The following is an 18,066-nucleotide window of genomic DNA, read 5'->3' on the forward strand; positions in this document are numbered from 1 at the left end:
ATTCCCCACCCCCTGTTGGTTTTACACTTTAAAAACCATATTTTTGCCCTTTTCTAAAGATCACAATAGTGATCTCTTGCTTTTTTGGGGCTTTTTTTCCCCCATGTAAAAATCCCTCTTCTATGAAGTAACATGGCTTTTTGGTCGCTTTACCTCTTATCTCTTGAAAATAAAAGGCAATCACAGGAATTTAGGTTATTGATACTAAACAAGTTAGCCCACAACAAACCAGGAACACAGTTTCTGTTCCTGATGGTAGTTAGTAAGTATCCATTCCTTACTCTCCTTCCATCTTTACAGCCTATTCTCCCCTGGGGAGCCAGCACAAGACCTAAACTGAGAATATTCCTGTCCTTTAGAGCTCCTCAGGGCTGGAGTGAGAGTGCCTGGCTCACCGGAATGCAACCCAGAGAGCACAGGAGGAAAGGAGACCATGTGGTGCTTTGCTTCCTTTCCTACACATGCCCCATAATTTGGCTCCTCTTGTTCCTGTGATAATGAAATCTTGGTACTGGAGGCTGCAAAGAACATAAAACCAGGGGCCAGGTTGGATGAGGCTTTGAGCAACCTGGTCTAGTGGAAGGTGTCCCTGCTGCTGGCAGGAGGGTTGGAGCTGGATGAGCTTTAAGGTCCCTTCCAACCCAAACCTTTCTATGATTCTATGAATTTGCAAATGGACATTGTCAGTTCAACCATGTCAGTGTGTTCTTTGGTTTGTATGTTTTTGTGAGAGTCCAGATATTTCAGTGTCTTGTGGATAAAGTGATCACCTGCTTTAAAGCGTGTAGAGGTCAGTGAGTAAACATGCAAGTGTCATAGCAGTGCGCATCCAGCACGCTCTAAAACACAAATATTGCAAATCTAGAAGGAGACAAAGGGTTTGGTCAAGTAGAAGGGACGTTGACCTGGCACTTGGGTAAGGTGGACAAGTTAGTTGCATCAGCCCTTTCACTTTGGCAGGGAGGTGAAAGCAGGAGCAGGGGTGTGCAACAGCGGGAACTAACAAGTGAAAAAGGTGGAGGCTTTTAAAGAGGGACAAATGCTTGTGGAAAAAATCCAGTGTGGGTTCTCAGCTTGCTGTCTTGTGACTGTGTGGACAGAAGAGCAGTAAGTTTTTGTCTGATCCCTCGTGATATCACAGGCTGTTGACCTTAGCTGGAGATTAAAACAGCCAGCACCTTGCAGGGCTGGAGCTCGTGTTTCTCCCTGGTGCTGTTGCTTTTCTCCTCCATCACGATGAAGAGTTTGATTTGTCTGGAGTCATATGAGAGCCATCACTGCAGCTTTTGCCAGTTCCCTTCAGCTTCACAGCCTACTGGTAAATTGTAAATCATTTCTTGCCCAACTCTCATGTCTTGAGGCACGATCCTGCGTGCTGTGGGGTTGTCCCACGCGAGGAGCAGGGCTCCTGGAGCAGTGAGCACTATTTTTCTGCTACTTCTGTCAAAATTAGGTCATTGGTTTGGCTTTTCCCTTAAAGACCTTCTCAAAACTCCCCGTTTCTTTTTTCCTCTCACACTCAGGCAAGCTTTGTTCTCTTTCACAAGTCAGGCTAGCCTAAGAGAGAGCATCTGCTCCCATGTGTTTGTGAATAATTTAGTTAGAATGATTCAGCTCTTCCACTGCAAAGGCTCTGTGGGGAAGTGTCACCCTACCAAAGGCGACGTGCCCGTGTTTAACCCGGGCCCGTGTGAGCACAGCCTCTCCTCCAGGAGCAGAAAAGCTGGCTGCACTGTTCCCGGCGTGGTTTTTCAAAGCACTGCTGCAATCACATTCGGATCTTCCCTAACCAGGGTGGGGACACAAGAATTTTGTTCCCTTAGTAGCAAATCTCTTGCCATCTGCTGGTTTCCAGTGTTGTGTTTCTTGGATCTCAGTTACTGGGAGAAGGGATGTTTTCTACTTTGTTTTCCAAAGTATTTCTGCAATTTTTGTCGTGGGGTTGGTTTTTTTTGTTGTTTGTTTGGGGTTTTTTATGGTCAATATTGACTTTTCAGGAGCTTACATTTCTTTATGCTTTCCTTTCCTTATTTCTTCAGAAAGTTGGATGTATGTGATCTTAGAGAAGTAGGTTTCTCTCCTGAAATACTTGAGGGGCATATTCATCTGAGGCAGAATTGCTTGTCTGTCGCTGACTCGTACAGATCTGAAGGAGAGGAGCAGCTAGCAGCCCCCGTGGCGTGCATCTGTGTAGCTGGCACAGCCGTTATTCTCTCTGCATCGATAATTCACAGGGTCATGGAAAAAATGAGCAAAGAGAAGCAATTCAAAGTAAGAAAGATGAATAGATGAAGCTGGGAGATCCTCACACTTCATACTGCTTTGAGTGTTCCTGTTTGCTGATAAAGCAAGAAGTGCCAGAGGATTGTGTGATGTGAGTCCTTGGCTGAATCAGATCATGCCCAGCAACCGTTTTAATTTGCAATATGCTAAATGAACCTTGGATTCATGATGTCATTAGCAACCCAGGGCTTCAGTCAGCTGTTGGAATCTCTCCTACAGAAACTGTTGGAGGTAGAAAGGGGGTAACTGGTTGTGTTTTTTCTTTGCAGTATGAAGTGAAAGCCCCTGTTCCTTCAGCGTGCTTCAGGAATATCTGCAAGCAGATGGCAAAGATGCATGAAGCTATATACGATCTCCTTCCTGAGGAGCAAACTCAGGTAGATGTTATTTTTGAGATTCATGTAACACCTCCCTCGCAAACACACATGAACTCAGTAACAAGAGAGACTTCTGCTTTATCCAGGGCGAGGAGGAAATGCTTTTTTGAGTCTTTGGGAAACACTCACATTAAAGGAGCTGGCAGCAGTCACGCAGACAGCTCAGCCTGAACTGAAGTGTTGGGCTGAGCAGGGAGAACGATGAGACATGTGAAAAGAACTGACTGATTCCAGCCTTTTGAGCTGCATTTTAATGTCTAGAGAGGTGAAAATCAGGAATTAGTGCTGAAATTCTGCACAAAGGGCAATACTTTGGGGCTCGAGTGCAGCCCTTTGAGAGAATTCTTCAGGAATGGTGCTCAAAGGTAGTGGCTTCCGAAGGTCCCTACGTGTATTTTGCACCAGATGTGCTTTTTCAGTATTTTGCTGCAGTTATTGCTACTGCAGAGTTGTAAATCTAAGGACAGGAAGGACTGGATACACTTTTACACTAAATTAAATGATCCTTTTGAACTCTTTTTTCACTCTTTCTCTTGGAAAAAAAAAAAAAAAGACTTTAAGTGGTTATAGAACAGGAAAGAGATTTATCTTCTAGCCTTAATACGAGTTGCTGGATGCTTCAGACAATGGGGGGAAAAATTCATGCTCCAATGTCCCCTCTAAGTGCAACACGTAACAAGTGAGGGTGTGTAGCATCCTCTATGTTAAATATTGTACGTGGCCAGAAGGATTAGGAGGCAGAAGGGAAAAATCACATGAATTGCAAAAACAAAACCGGCAGGTTAGTGATTCCAGGTGTTGGCAATGCATTTCCTCTCTGCAGGCAGTGACACAAGCAAGGGGATGGTTCCTTACCCTGGTTCTGTGGTTTCTTCTTCCAGATGCTGTTCTTACGAATTAACGCAAGTTACAAACTTCACCTGAAGAGGCAGCTGGCCCACCTCAACGTAGTCAACGATGGAGGACCTCTGAATGGGTACGTTTGGGTGCTTTTTGGGTTCTTTTTACTGCTTAATTTAAATAAGCAGGCTTTGTCTTCTGCAAGAAAGTTGTGATCTATTGCAGGATGTTAGCGTGTCCCCTTTGGAGCTTTCTTACAGTAAAGGACACGACTTGTGCCTTTCCGTAGTAACTAGGAACGCAGTCAGCTTGGTAAGAGAGTGGGAGTTGAGCGTTGTCCTGCTGGAAAGCTGCTGTAGGCTTCCTGAGTTTATGGATTGCTTTGGCTACTGCCGTTATACCAGAGGAGAAACAGTTTAATTCCCAAGAATTGTGTGATTCATGAAGCAGTTTTGAAATGGGGCTGATGACTCAGAGCAAAAATAGGAGAGAGCGGTATTTCATCAGCGCAATGGGCTGTACAGAAATCATTGGTACAGCAGAATTAATTTGAAATGAGAGATGATGCTCAACAGAGCTTTTCCCCTTTCCTGCCCCAGCCCAACCCTCCATCACCATCACCCAAGAGGCTGGGGCTGGCTGTGCCCACCATCCTACGCCTCCCAGGAAGGCGTACAGCCTCTTGCAGGCTGAATCCTGTTGTCAGGTGGATTGTCCCCTGAAGTGGGGGGTTTATAATCATTCTTGGTGACCTGGGTGGGGCGTGTTTATTTGCAGTGGGGTAGGGCTGAAAGGCAGTTGGCCCACCCACACGCGAGAAAGCATTGTCATGGGTTGAAAAAGCTGGAGAAGGAAGTTTATAAATGTTTCAGATGTTGCTGGAATCAAGAATTGAGTTTTGTTCCTGTCCAGTTTATTTGTACTTGTCCTGCTTACGCTTATTTATTCATCCCTGGGCTCCGTGGAAGAGTTTATCTCTCTGAAATGGTTTAATGTACGTGTGGTGTATCCGGGGAGCGTTTCCCACCGGGGTGGGGGATCTCTGGGAGTGGCATCAGGGCTGTTTGAGAAGGGAAAAAACAGACACTGGATTTCACTTGCTGCTGTTCCAGCAGTCTTCATTGACCAAGTTTTTCATGTGCTTTTCTGATCCTCATCCCATTTTAAACTCCTTGTTTCTGTAATAATAGTAAAAATCCAGGTCTGTGAATCCCAGTTAATTTTTTACTGTGAAAACACAACTTTTATGCTTTTATCTTGCTTTCTAACTAGAAACACCATGCTCATGTTTCTGTCATCCCCTGCCATGTTTCAACAACCTAAGAGGGGTTTTAACTCTGTATTTACAAACAATATGGCTCTTTGGTTGCTTTTTCATTACATTTCTCGGATACAGAAGCTGATATTGCAATAATTTTAAGTTGCAGTTGGAACCAGAGGTTGAAGTCAAGCAAAGCCTGGGATTACAGCAGGAGAATAGAAGGTTTAGATGCCCAGTTCCTGCTGGGTTTTCTGAACTTGGCCTTTGATCTCCCTTTTCTCTAACGGGTTTCACACCCGGCAGTGATCATGCACAGTCACTCCTGTAACATCAGCCACCTCGGTAGCGTTGAGTGTTGAACTGATACTGCAAACATCTGAGTTGTAACTGTGTCCCCAAGCGCCACCAACAAACCCTGGGTGGTTTTTTGAACCTTGCAGAGGAATGGGGTAGGTTCAGGTGTTAATCTTGTTGTCTCTGTCACCGCAGCCTGGTTACTTCAGATGTAGCTTTTTACACTGGAAACCTTCAAGCTCTGAAAGGCCTTAACAACTTAGACCTAAACATGGCTGAAATTTGGGAGCAGAAGAGGTGATAATCCACTGGGAGCAAAGTCACTTGGCTCTGACAACAAGACCGACTTTCTTCTGCGCGGCGCGGCGACTGTGAGGTGAATGCTTAAAGAGAGGAGTCCAAGGACGCTATTGATAGTCGGGGAAACCAGCCTGAGAGTGAGCTGCAGGGAGAGACCCGTTCCGTGTCCTTCGGCAAGAAACAAGTGAGCAGCTGTCTGTGCAATGGTTTGGGGGTTTTTTTTTTGGTTTATTTGTTTTTGGGTTGTGTTTTTTTTTTGTCATTCTCTCTGGAAACAGACTCAGGTTTCTTTGGACCAAATCCAAAAGAACACATAGCTGTAACACAGCTGTAGTTGTCTAGAATGCTCTGTATATCTTTATATTAAAAAAAAAAAGATGCTTTGCATTTCTTCTAGTGCAATGAAATTCCCGTGGTGTCCCACCTTATTTAATGATGGTACAATATATATATATAAAAAAAAAAAAAAAATAATCTTGCAGTTGGAACTCTGTAGAAAATGTTTTTTCTCGATGAAACTTATGCTGTTCTAAAATTTATTTTTTTACAGAACTTTATATAAATAAATGTCTTTTGATTGCTTGCATATAGGATTCAGATTTGTTAGGGAGCAGTCCTGTTCCAGGGGATTTCTCACAGCTGGGCTCTAAACTGCCACCTGAAGAGGATTTTTCTAACCAGTTGTCAGCTCACTGAAGCTGTTACCTGCAGGAGAGAGTTGTGACAGGATCCTCGTCAGCAGTGACAACCTAACAGTGGAATTTGGAGGTGGTAAAAAGGCTGGTGTGGGGATGGTTCCCTGTGGCAGGAAGGACAGGGAGGAGGGTTTCAGGATTTTGCCAGTTACTCCACAGCTCTAAAGACACAAACACCACACGTATGAAGTCAGAGGAGGACGCAGAAAACAGGGCAGGAAGCATTATAAAAAGTTTTTAGGCTGCTTCTAACAGGTTGCACCATTAAGGAAGGTGCAACTGAAATTAATTTATTGAAGAGTTTTTTAAATACTACCTTTTAAGACTGGATGCTGCCAGTACTAAGTAAAAGTGCCTGTGTATTTCACCTCACACCTCTTTACCTCCCCGTGGTCCGAGTGCCTAACCCCGTGACGATGCTGTACGATGGAATTGGTCTCCGGTTGCGTGCGTGTGTGCCTATGGTTGCTTCAGACAGGCATGCTTCTCTGTTAGCATAACAGGTGTCGTTAATTGTCAGTCAAAATAAAGCTATAAAATCACAGTTGTTTTTTTTAAAGACCAACTTCTTTAATGATACATACCAGTGTTATACTAAGCTTATAAAATAAAAGTTGTCTGCGTGTAAATACAAGAGAAACATTTAAGAACTCAATAGTGATTGGGACAGGGATTTCCGATTCCTGTACAAATTTAGAAATTACTCCAGAGAAGATAAATTAACATACATGGCTGTGACAGTATGAACATGGGTGTAGTCAACATGATCCAAAAAAGAGGGCAGATCAAGGATTAAGATAGTAACAGGAGATCCAGTCTTAAATGGGATGTGAAAAAGCAAACACCACCTGTGGATACTGAGGCTTTTTTTTTTTTCTCCCCTCAAGTATTAAATTCTTTGGGCAAGTTTGGAACACCAGCGATTCCCGCTCTGGCCAGACAGCAGTGGAGGCATCGACAGCCTTACCCCAGTATCTCCACGTACAGTGGGGACAGGACATCCCGCTTGCAGTTTGTGGGGGGTTGGAGAGGGCTCTAGCACATGAATCAAAGGGTTCTCACAGCCCAGGTAGCAGTAGTGAAACTTTGGGGATTGTTTTTTTTGTTTTGGGGTTTGTTTTTTTTTTTTTTCAACTTCTACTTCATAAAAAGTCACAGGAGTAGCTAACGGCGTTGTCCCCCACGTATTGCTTCACAGCTTTATTTCTGCAGTTACAAGCAATTCAAAACTACTAAGTGTTAGAGGCGAGCCTCTTAACTTCTTCTCAAAGATCTGTCCATCTCAAGACAAACAGTATTGCACTTCAAGGTTATATTAACTGAGTTACAGAATCTCTTTCAGGACTGAAGCGTTACTTACGCACATCCATTGCGCTAATGTGGCTGCTTAAAAAAAAGATAAGCAAGAGAAATTAATTTTCAATTAATACTGCAGGGTACTGTGAAGATGACAAAGCATAGGCCCTCTCTGTACTTAAATCTCTAATGCTTCAAAGGGTCTTTCATTAGGAGGTGCTGGTGGAGCACAGCAGCCTACAGAACCGACCGTGCCCTTTCACCCACTCAGTGGTCCAGGATCCGGAGGTTGCCAGATACGATTTTGTTCTCTAGTAGAGCTCCAGCTGGGATGTCGATTCTGTCGCCGTGGTTTGCGATGATGATAACTGTTCCCTGGATTTACAGAAAAGACAAAAAAAAAACCCCAAGTGATTAGGAACTTTATATTTATTACCTGTTGATTTGGAATGAGTGAGAGTAGTGTTTGGAGGACCACTTGGGTCAGATCCTGGATGCATTTCAGCCAGATGGTTTTTGCACAGACTTTTCTTTGCCCCCACAACAAAGGTTTTAACCAAGCCAGATAAGGAACGCTCTAATTACCAGCATAGTAGATACTATCAGCTTACAAGCAGCACTGATGCCTTCTTTGAAGATACACGCTTGCTGCAGGCACTCTTAGCATCTCTGCTTGCTTTTAGGTGGAAAAATGCCACCCATGTCAGTACCTCACAGCACAGCTCCCCATTGCAGCTACGTGGCAAGGACCTGCACCGAAGGAGCTGGGAGCAGACACGCCTGCAAGCGTGCAGGCTGGTAACAGCCCAAGCTGCTTCAAGCACTGGTTGTTGCAGCTTCCACCTTGCACTGCTCTGTGTCAGCAGCTAAACTGGTCTGGAGTGTTCCAGGACCATAAGAAGATTCTGCTAGGATTGGCCAGGTTCTGAGGAAGAATTTGAGAGAGATACTAATTTGCTCAGCTCTGATGTTTACTAATAAGAACCCCAAACTGAGGAGAAGCAGCCTGTGGCCGTGATGCCAGCCTGGGAGGTGCGGTGGGAGTGAAAGGACAGGGACAGCAGCTTTGTTTCCAACTCAGAGTCAGGAGGTCTGAGTGTTCAAGATTCACAGACAAACCTCAGCTCTCACGGGGACTGTACAGAGAAGCAGCTATAGCGGTAACAGCCTGTGCTCATTCGTAAGGGTCACTGTTCCATCTTGGCCACTGCAATCCTTGGGGCAGGTATTTAATTCCTGGGATTGCTTCCATGGACTGTGTGTAAAAGCTCTGGCTTAGGCAGGATCAATTCCCAAGGAGCAGAGCTCAGTCATGTTTATTGCAGGAGCATCGCAATTACACACTCACCTTTAATGAAACATTCTTCCCAAATGTAACATCACCTGAAACCGTGAGATGATCCAGCTCCAGCATATCTGGAATACTTTCAAACCTCCGCAGGTAATCTTGAACCTTTTGGAGAGAGGAAAGGATAGAGACAGTTTTAAATCTGAAGATGTCCCTGCTCACTGCAGGGGTGTTGGAGTAGATGATGGCCTTGAGATGTCCCTTCCAACCCAAACCAGTCTGTGACTCTGAAATCCATCTCTGGATTAAGACAAGTGCAGGAGCTTCTCGAAAACTCCTTTCAGGGAACTTTCTAGAAATCTACATCTGACAAATATAAGAGTTCCTGCTTTAAAAGCAACGGGGTATTGTCATTTCTGTCAGCAGTGACTATGAGAAACAGTAAGGGCAGTATCCCACCAAAGCTGGGGGAGCTCTAGAGGGCACACACAACCCAATTCACCTTCCCTTTCCTCAGCTGAGAGGGTAAAGGAGCACCCAGCAGCAGTACGATGTTACACACACGCTGGGTAGTTTGTACTCTGACAGTTCTTTACCAAGAGCAAAAGGGAATGCCCAGATGGGCAGAGGGCAATACAGTAAACCTCACTTTTAACTTATTTATTGCTCTGGACTGTATTTTATTCAAAGAGATAAAAAAAAAACAAAACAAACAAAGTATAATTATAGGAGTTTACCTTTGTGAAAGAACTTCCCAGCTTGACAAGAGGCACTGTTGGAAATTCACGCTTCTCACTCATGGTTAAAGATCCAGCATTAAGGCTGTACAGATTGGACATCACGAGCAAGAGATCCGATGTGGTCTTCACAGGCAGAAAACGACTACGAGGTACGTTTATCCCCAGAGAGTTCTCAAAACTCTTAATAGCAGCACCCACTGCGGTCTCCAGCTGGATAACATTCAAGCCTCCATCCAGAGTCTGGAAGAGAAAACTCAGGTAAGCACAACCAGCAGGTAACAGGCGCTCAGGACTCGCGATGAGCTTCAGTCAGAGCTCTGCATTTACCGACAGGCCAGCTCCTGTTGGGAGGCAGCAGGTGCTTTAGTTACCTGGAAACAAACATTGAACTTGTGAGTCTGTTTCCTGTACAACCTTCCTGGCCGATTACCTTTGGGTTAACGATGATCTCCATGTCAATGGCGTTTTTCTCTTGCAGCCTTTTAATCGCAGACAGAGCAATCCACAAATTGTTAGTATTGAATATTTTGAATTTTGACACGGATTTGAATTCATCCACGTGGGCTTTTGGCACCTGAGCTATCTCCACCAGCCTCAGTTTGTTTTCATACTGCGTCAGCGTGCCACCCTGCGAGGGTCAAAGGAGACATTTTAAATCCTGGTCATGAGATGCCAGAGGAACCCTCCCCTCACCCCAAACAGACGCGCTGTTTCGTTGGCATTTAAAGTTGAACTTCAGTGAAAAAAAACATGTTGCTTGTGTTCAGCTACCAGGTTACTAATTATAGAGGTTGTTTAAAGTACAGTCAGAACTGTCAAACGATCGTGTTTCAACGCTCCAAGACACTTAATTCTTTTCATTAAAGTTGTTGAGAATCTTTTGCAAATGCTGCGGTTGTTAAAAAATTACCTCCAGCAGCACTTTGGATTGCAGAGCAAAATCTAAATTAAATCTAATCGTTCTGTATTCGCTGGAGAAACCAGTGGGTCTTCAAACAAACAACCTCAACTGTGTTCTTAGTGGTTTTATAGGCCTAAGTCAGAGCTTTCTCAGTATCTACTGAATACAGAGAAAAATCACATTTTCTCCTCATCCTCCTATTTAAAAGAACAGAGTCAAAGCACAGTTAGGTGACAAATTATTTCATGCTAGAAATATTTGATATGTGCCCTAAACATCTGACAAGTCATCAAACCAGGACTTTGTACAACATCAAGCAGCTGGGGAGGAGCAGATCAGAACTGCCCAAGTCACTGAGGCAGTTTTCAGCCAGGTCCAACCGCTGTATCCCACCCCTGTGCTTCCACCAGCCCCAAACTTCTCCCCAGTTTGGAGAAGGTTGCGATCTGCAGCAATCATCACTTGTGTTTTCAGCAGTCACTCAAGTCCAGGCTGTTCGCCCAGAACTTAGATCCAATTTGTTGCATGAATTACAACTTCATAAACTTGCTGATTTTGTGCATCTCAAATTAGATCACAGCTGATGTGTTAAATGGTGCCTGAAATAGCTATAAGGAGATTTAATGCATGTCTGAATTCATGCATACAGAAGAGACAAGGGGCTGAGACTGTCACCACCCCGCCAGGCGTTCGGACACAACTCTTTACCTTCACATCTGCCCTGGTTTTGTTTGTGACTTCCATGACAAATTCACAGCGTTTTCCGTTGGGTGGGTTCATAAGATGATTAAGAATGTAAAGGTCCACAGTGGCACCCAAGTTATCTATATTGGATACAAAAATATACTCCTTCCCCTCTCCGATAAGGTTATCCAGCAGCCCAGAGTTATAGAAACTGGCGTAGATGTCTCCATGGCCTGGGGGATACCAGCACTCCGTGTTCTCTCCTGAGTAAGACACGTCCTTGGCTATTGGCAGCAGAGTTTCCTTGTTAATTCTAGGATACCTGGAAAGACGATGGGTTTTGTTAAGTTCTCACCAGTGTGGGACTAACATAAAGAGAAACAAAATACAAGAGGTCAAGCGACAGCTCCATGTGCTTTTTCATACAGCTTTTGAAGCTCTGCTTCCTAGGCTAGCCTAAGTATTTGGAATTGAATGACCCATCCAAATCCTGAGCTATCTCTGAGAGGAGATAGAATGCAATCTCTCAGTCAAGAATTTGAAGCCACAGTTCTCCAAGCCTGCTGTAAAACAGCGTTCCTCTGACACACAGGTTCAGAGCACGCCAAGCACGCCTCTGACATCATCAGCCACCTAAGATGAGTTTTTGTTCTTGACAAGGAAGCCACACTCTGTCTCCCTCCAGAGCCCAGGTGCCCTAAAACCAAACTCAGGAATCAAGTGTCCAGCATCCAGTAAACCATTACTCATCATTTTCTTAGAAACTGTGTTCCCCTCACATCCCTCTCCTGCCTGGAGAAGGCTCCAGGGAGATCTTATAGTGGCCTCCCAGTACCTGAAGGGGCTCCAGGAAGGCTGGGGAGGGACTTTGGCCAAGGGCAGGGAGTGACAGAACAAGGGGTGATGGCTTGAAAGTGGAAGAGGGGAGATGGAGATGAGATGCGAGGAAGAAATTATTTGGTGTGAGGATGGTGAGACAGTGTCCCAGGTTGGCCAGAGAAGCTGTGGCTGCTCCTCCCTGGAAGTGTTCGCGGCCAGGTTGGATGAGGCTTTGAGCAACCTGGTCTAGTGGAAGGTGTCCCTGCTGCTGGCAGGGGGGTTGGAACTGGATGAGCTTTAAGGTCCCTTCCAATCCAAACCAGTCTCTGATTCTATGACTGAGCTTCAGTCTTACAAAGCGGCTTAAAACAGAAACTGAACATGGGACACTTGCTACCTCAGCATCTCAAACTAAAAACCTACACCATCTGGAATATGGAGAAAGGCAAGTTAGTGTTTCCTTTCACCCCAAGTGGAGAAGTTGGTGGGTTTTTATACCTGCTTTGATTAAAAGTGTATATCTTCACATGGCTGTGACTGTATTTCTGCAAGATTTTCTTGGTGTCGTCATCAGTGTTGAAGGAATTCATGAGGACAAGAGGAACATCGGTGTTGTAGGATTTGTTTAAATGCTGAGATGGGAAAGAAATGGGAAATTCAGCATGTATTTTTAGCTTTAACTCTAAGATTTTAGGAGAAATAAATTATTAGATAAAACAGACTGGAAATAATAAATGCATGAGATAAGAAAGAGATGCTTACACCAACAGAATGGATAATAAATCAGGTAAAGGGAGACAAATCCTTGTACGTAGTAAAGATAAAGTCCATGTTAATTAATATATTATTAATCTTTTGTTTTTAAATCCACACTGAGATTCAAAAATTTTAAAAGCACAACACCACAAAATGATTATTTTAAATTTTAGGCTATTGTTGATTACAAAAGGCATGTTTTTCCCCCAAATTACTGAAGTCTGCCTGGGTAAGGTTTCAAAACCTTCTCTGCACTCCAAGCACTTCAGAGCCTTTTGTGGGGCTACGAGATGGACAATGGTATCAAGAGTACAGAATGAAATGTCACAGTGTTAAATTATTTGGGCATCTGTAAAGGGGAGCTGAGATACACAAGAGCATTTCCACATGGACAGCAAGGGCAAAAAAATCAGAGAACATGATAGTGTTCCATCAAAAATAGAGTGTGCAGAAAAAAAAGAGATACTTCAGTGAGTTCAAAGCTTTGTGTATCAGATCACCCTCCTCTGCTGTGAGCGGCTGGGGTCAGCAATCGCTGGTGACCCTTTTGAGAAAGCACCCGCAGCACCAAAGGATTAGGACTGCATTAGTGGGATATAAAATAATGTGAGTCTGCTACAGAACTGTCTAATGTACATGGGAGAGTCACTCCACGTAAACATGATGCTGAGGCAAAAACTGTTGGAGCTCCAGAAACTCTGGAACAGGCAGACTCGATTTTCTACTCTAACAACCATCTTAATTATCTGCTGTAAAAGGAATATTCTGCATTAAAAACATAAGGTGAAACGTCCTCTCTCAACACCAGCAGCTGTTATTTTCCTTTCCTTTCTTCAGAGGAAAATGCCAGCAATCACTTCCAGCATGAGAGTTTGAATTCAACAAGGATCTCAGAGCTGCTGTGAGGAGCTTTGTTCTAATGCACATTAAAAAAAAAAAAAAAAAATTCAATTTTAAAAAGCTAAACTTTGACTGGCACCTGGAGGAGTCGGAAAGAAGCCCAGGAGTCAGCTACCCCAGACCAGCTGTACCACTGGATTGCTTGTTCCTGGACACAATCACCCCTGTCCGGGTTGGTGCTCACAGGTTGAATTAACACTTGTGCTAACACGTGGGGGGCGGATAGAGTTCAGTCGCCGATGGCTCCGTCCCTTTTACACCTGTTCTTTCTACAGCAATTCTCCACTGCTGTGACCAGACCTCATTTCTCTCCCTCTTCCTTTTGGCAAGCTTCCACAGTGATCTCTTGTAAAAGGTCATACAGGAAAAGCTCAGTGTGTCTGGTTTCTCTAACATAGAAAGAAAAGCCCACCCAAAGTTACCTCAATCTGCTGAACAAAACGTCAGATCCAAAAAGGTGTTCTCGTTCCGCACCCCGATAAGACTTTTGGGGCCTTTACAACCCATGCTTGTGCCCAAGCCACCATTTAGTTTCACGACCACCAGCTTGTTCAAGACAGAAGCAATGTTATCGGGCAGTCCTCTGGCCTTTATCTTCTCATAGGGCTGGATCTGTAAAAACAAACAAAAAAAATCCAGCAGTCAGATATTTGGAAGGAAATTTCTTTCTCCTAAAAACCTTCAAAACTTAAAATCTGGCAGTAATACTCACATTTATTTTTTATGATTTATGACACTGAAGAACATTTGCAAACTGAGTCCACCATAACCTGATTTGTTACAACACAAACAACCCGATTTGTTACTACAATAACCTCTTCTCTTGAGAAGTTCTATAGGCTCCATGACACCAGTCACAATCAGCTTCATCCAGATGACAAAATGTCTCTGTCTGCTCCTCCAGGTGGAGGAAACTTAATAGTAAGGAAGAATTCAGGCCTGTTATGTCACTTACCATCCTCCTCTTGCCTTGCAGGAGGAGAGGGGGTCTCCTCGTGAGCCATCTAACACACTTCCCCAGTGAGATGCCCCACTTTAGCCAGACCACCATTGAAGAACACAAGCCCTACGTGCAGGACATCATAACATTTTTCTTCCTGGAGCAGCTTAAACTTGCAGATTTTTTTGTTTTTAACACTTTGCTCTGAGGTTGTCATTCTTGGCAAACGGTTGGTTCTTTAACTCAGTCTAAAATCAATTTTTATTCCAACTACTAGTCCAACAGAATAACTCATCTCTCCCAACAGCGTGCTACAAAGTGGAAGAGTGTTCCTAGTTCCTGTTATTTTCAAGATGTGTTCAACCAGCTCCCATTAAACCTCGCAGAAAGTCTCTTATCTTGCTGACAGCTCTATCCCACAGATTTTAAAACAGTGTCTGAGCTACACTTGGGGCTAGGGATGGAGAACAAAATCAGGCTTGTAATGACAGTGTGCCTTGCCTTAGGCATTGCTTGTCCCCTAATCCAAAGCACCCAAGTCAAAGAAACAAAGGTAGTGCAATGAAAAGTACTGTGCCAAAGCCGTTGAGCAAAATCAATACAATTATCCTCCAGCTTGCCCTTTTAGAGGCTTTTCTTTTGAAGAAAAGCTTTGGTGTTTCAGTGCTGTGTGTATTCTATCAGCCAGAAAATGATCTGAATTCAGATAAGGCATATGTAAGATCCAAAGCTGATTTCCAAAAACAAATAAGTACAGAGTAGTTTTCAGAACTGTGTTTGCTTTGGGCAAGTCGGGCTGGGGTTCAAGTGGAAATGTGCATTGCACTGGAACAAAAGTCCTGTTTCTTCCGGGGACTGGCGGGGGCAGAGAGTTTGCGCAATTCCAGCATTCCAGACCACCGCAGCCGGGAGGGAGATTAGAGCAGATCCTTCACGTTAGGGAAATGCTGCTTTAATGCAGGATCTGGAAAGCTTCTGGTATGTATTGAGAGATCAGCTCACTCCACAAGTCACAGCAGAATGATTAACTCAACTCTCATTACTCAAACAGCAGCAACTGGCCCTGGAGAAACATCTCGATGCGACTGCTTCAACTCGTTCCGTTTAGAAAACTTGCCCAATGCGTGAGATACGGCCTCCAAAAAACCAAGTGATTAACTTCACTTGAGAGCCCTACTTTCTCACCAAAATCTTTTTGACTAATATGAAAACATTAAATATAAGAATTTTTGTTGAAATCTGCGTTGAAACCAGAATCTTTGTTGAAACGCTCTAGGTGTTGAACATTAAAAATCTCTGAACTGGCAGAGGGGAGATTGAGATGAGATGTGAGGAAGAAATTCTTTGGTGTGAGGGTGGGGAGACAGTGTCCCAGGTTGGCCAGAGAAGCTGTGGCTGCTCCTCCCTGGAAGTGTTGAAGGCCAGGCTGGATGAGGCTTTGAGCAACCTGGTCTAGTGGAAGGTGTCCCTGCTGCTGGCAGGGGGGTTGGGACTGGATGAGCTTTAAGGTCCCTTCCAACCCAAACCATTCTATGATTCTGTGATAATCTATGTCAATGTTGTGACTTAATTTCTGGCTCAGCGGGCAGCGTTACTGGGGAACAAGACAAATGTTGACTGTTTTGTGATACATACCCATCGAAACAAAGATAGGCAACTAAAATGATGAGGCTTGACAAGTCAACCTAGTAATTACTTTCTTTTAATGCCATTTTTTTTTTAAAGCTGCATTCTGCAAAGATTCCGAGAACTTTGTCACTTGTTTCTAGCGGCTACTGGGAGTACAGGTACCCCCAGACTACACTGGTAACATCCAGACTTGCTGGTGACTCTATGCTAAGATTTAACCAGCACAGTAAAGATAGAAGTGTCTCCATCTACACGCTCTTAACCAAGTTCTTCTGACCTACCAAAAAAATTCAGACTTAACTGTATTTCTCCTCGTTTCAAAAGCAGTAGAGGTTCCCTGTGCCAAAAACCCCCCGAGATGGTGGATGCAGGAGAGGGGCTTTAGGAGTAACACAGACTGTCCTCCGTGTAAAGTCATCATTGCATTCCAGAGAAATACAATTTAGCTTGGAAAGGTCAGAAAGAAAAGGAAAATCTTTTCTATTTAAGCCACCACTGGTCGCAGAGGTGGTAGTTAAAGTGTTTTTATTCCACCCTTTCAGCAGGGTGGAAGGTAAATGTGGAGTTATCACAGCTCAGGCAGCAAGCAGCAACGCAATCACTGCCACAGTCATCTGCTGACAAGTTCTCCTTCAAGAAACAAATTAACTGATTAAATAAAGCAGGTGATGTTGGCATGCTATTTCGGATTTAATCTGCGGAGAACGCGAGCCATGGAAACAAGAAGCCATTTTAGTCATTGACAAGGCACATGGATTTGCCAGTAAAATCTGTGTGGATCAGGAAAGGTCAAGGGAGTGGAAATTTGGCAGCCAAGGTTTTAATTTGAACACTAACCATCTGGACAAGCAGAACTTTGATCCCTAGAAATTTACCTACCTCACCACAGTTTGATTCACACATCTCAGAGAGTTTTCAAACCAGGTTTCGGGGAGTCCCAGCATTTTGAGTGTCTCAGTTTCAACTTTGTATCGTAAGATTATGAAATAAAACACAAGACTTAATTAGACACAAACACATCACTCAAGTGACCTACGTAAAAATATAGTAAATCAAAAGTGATCGCTCTGCATTTCTGCTACCTTGAACTGAGAATTAAAAACTCCTTCCATGTTAACGAGGAGCTGGTTTCAAAACAGCTCTCCAAGATCCTTTCATTAAAAAGACTGACAGCTTTACATGTGTGGCTTAAACTGATAACTTCACAACTCGTTATGAATAATTGATGCAAATTCCTATTATAGACCAAATCTGTTACTGAAAGGTATCTTAGTTGGACAACTTTGTTAAGGAAGTAAAAGTCTCCCTGTTGCAGCTTCCTCACGTGAGGGTGTGACAGCATTGGTTTTAGGGAAAAAGGTTCTTTATCAAGAAATCAAAGAAGTGTTCTAATCACAACCACGTCTTCATAATTAGTCATGCAGTGCCTGGAGATAACAGGCCTGTGCCACACATTGCTGCCAGAAACACGGGCAGGGTATGAGACACTGTGAGCAGAAGGGGAATATTGATCCATTTTTGCCTTGCTTTTTTCTCTCCGTGGTCTCCCTCCCTGGTTACCAGCTCTGACCAGCTGCAGCCTTTTCCCACAGAGCCCCAGAATTGCCTCAATTGGAAAAGACCTTTAAGATCATTGAGTCCAATCATGAACCCAACACTGACAAGTCCCCGACTAACCCATGTCCCTCAGCACTGTGTCTACACGACTCTTCAATCCCTCCAGGGATGGGGACTCCACCACTGCCCTGGGCAACCCCTTCCAATGCCTCAGAACCCTTTCAGCAAAGAAATTCTTCCTCACATCCCATCTCAACTGCCCTTGGTGCAACTTGAGGCCATTTCCTCTTGTCCTATCACCCTCACTTTTCTACTCCAAACCCTGGCACAGCTTCCTGCCTCCAGGTTATAAATTCATAGAATCACAGAATACTGGGTTGGAAAGGACCTCAAGGATCATCTGGTCCAACTCTTCTTGGCAAAATCACAGTCAAGACAAGATGGCCCAGCACCATTTCTGCTCAACCGCATCATCCAAAGATGACAGAAGGTTGAAATAAGTAGGG

The 18,066-nt window shown here is 44.0% G+C and overlaps 2 protein-coding genes across 2 annotated transcripts in view; one reads left to right on the forward strand and one right to left on the reverse strand.

Annotated features, from left to right (window-relative positions):
• The window catches only part of LOC104532606 (vacuolar protein sorting-associated protein 54), a gene marked incomplete at its 5' end in the record, with an annotated part of 18,567 nt that extends 13,110 nt beyond the window's left edge, over positions 1-5,457 (forward strand). The window contains 3 exons of the mRNA XM_010177855.1: positions 2,553-2,660; positions 3,542-3,636; positions 5,251-5,457. Of these exons, the coding sequence (XP_010176157.1) occupies positions 2,553-2,660; positions 3,542-3,636; positions 5,251-5,356 (309 nt within the window). The remainder of the gene's footprint in view (positions 1-2,552; positions 2,661-3,541; positions 3,637-5,250) is intronic.
• Positions 5,458-7,205: 1,748 nt separating this feature from the next.
• Positions 7,206-18,066, reverse strand: part of UGP2 (UDP-glucose pyrophosphorylase 2) — a 28,565-nt gene continuing 17,704 nt past the window's right edge. The window contains 8 exon segments of the mRNA XM_010177854.2: positions 7,206-7,721; positions 8,695-8,799; positions 9,372-9,614; positions 9,805-10,002; positions 10,984-11,281; positions 12,277-12,410; positions 13,857-13,871; positions 13,873-14,046. Coding sequence (XP_010176156.1) covers positions 7,614-7,721; positions 8,695-8,799; positions 9,372-9,614; positions 9,805-10,002; positions 10,984-11,281; positions 12,277-12,410; positions 13,857-13,871; positions 13,873-14,046 — 1,275 coding nt within the window. The 3' untranslated portion in view covers positions 7,206-7,613.

The sequence above is a fragment of the Antrostomus carolinensis genome, unplaced genomic scaffold (genome assembly GCF_000700745.2).
Source record: "Antrostomus carolinensis isolate BGI_N321 unplaced genomic scaffold, ASM70074v2 scaffold15631, whole genome shotgun sequence".
NCBI classification, from domain to species: Eukaryota; Metazoa; Chordata; class Aves; order Caprimulgiformes; family Caprimulgidae; genus Antrostomus; species Antrostomus carolinensis.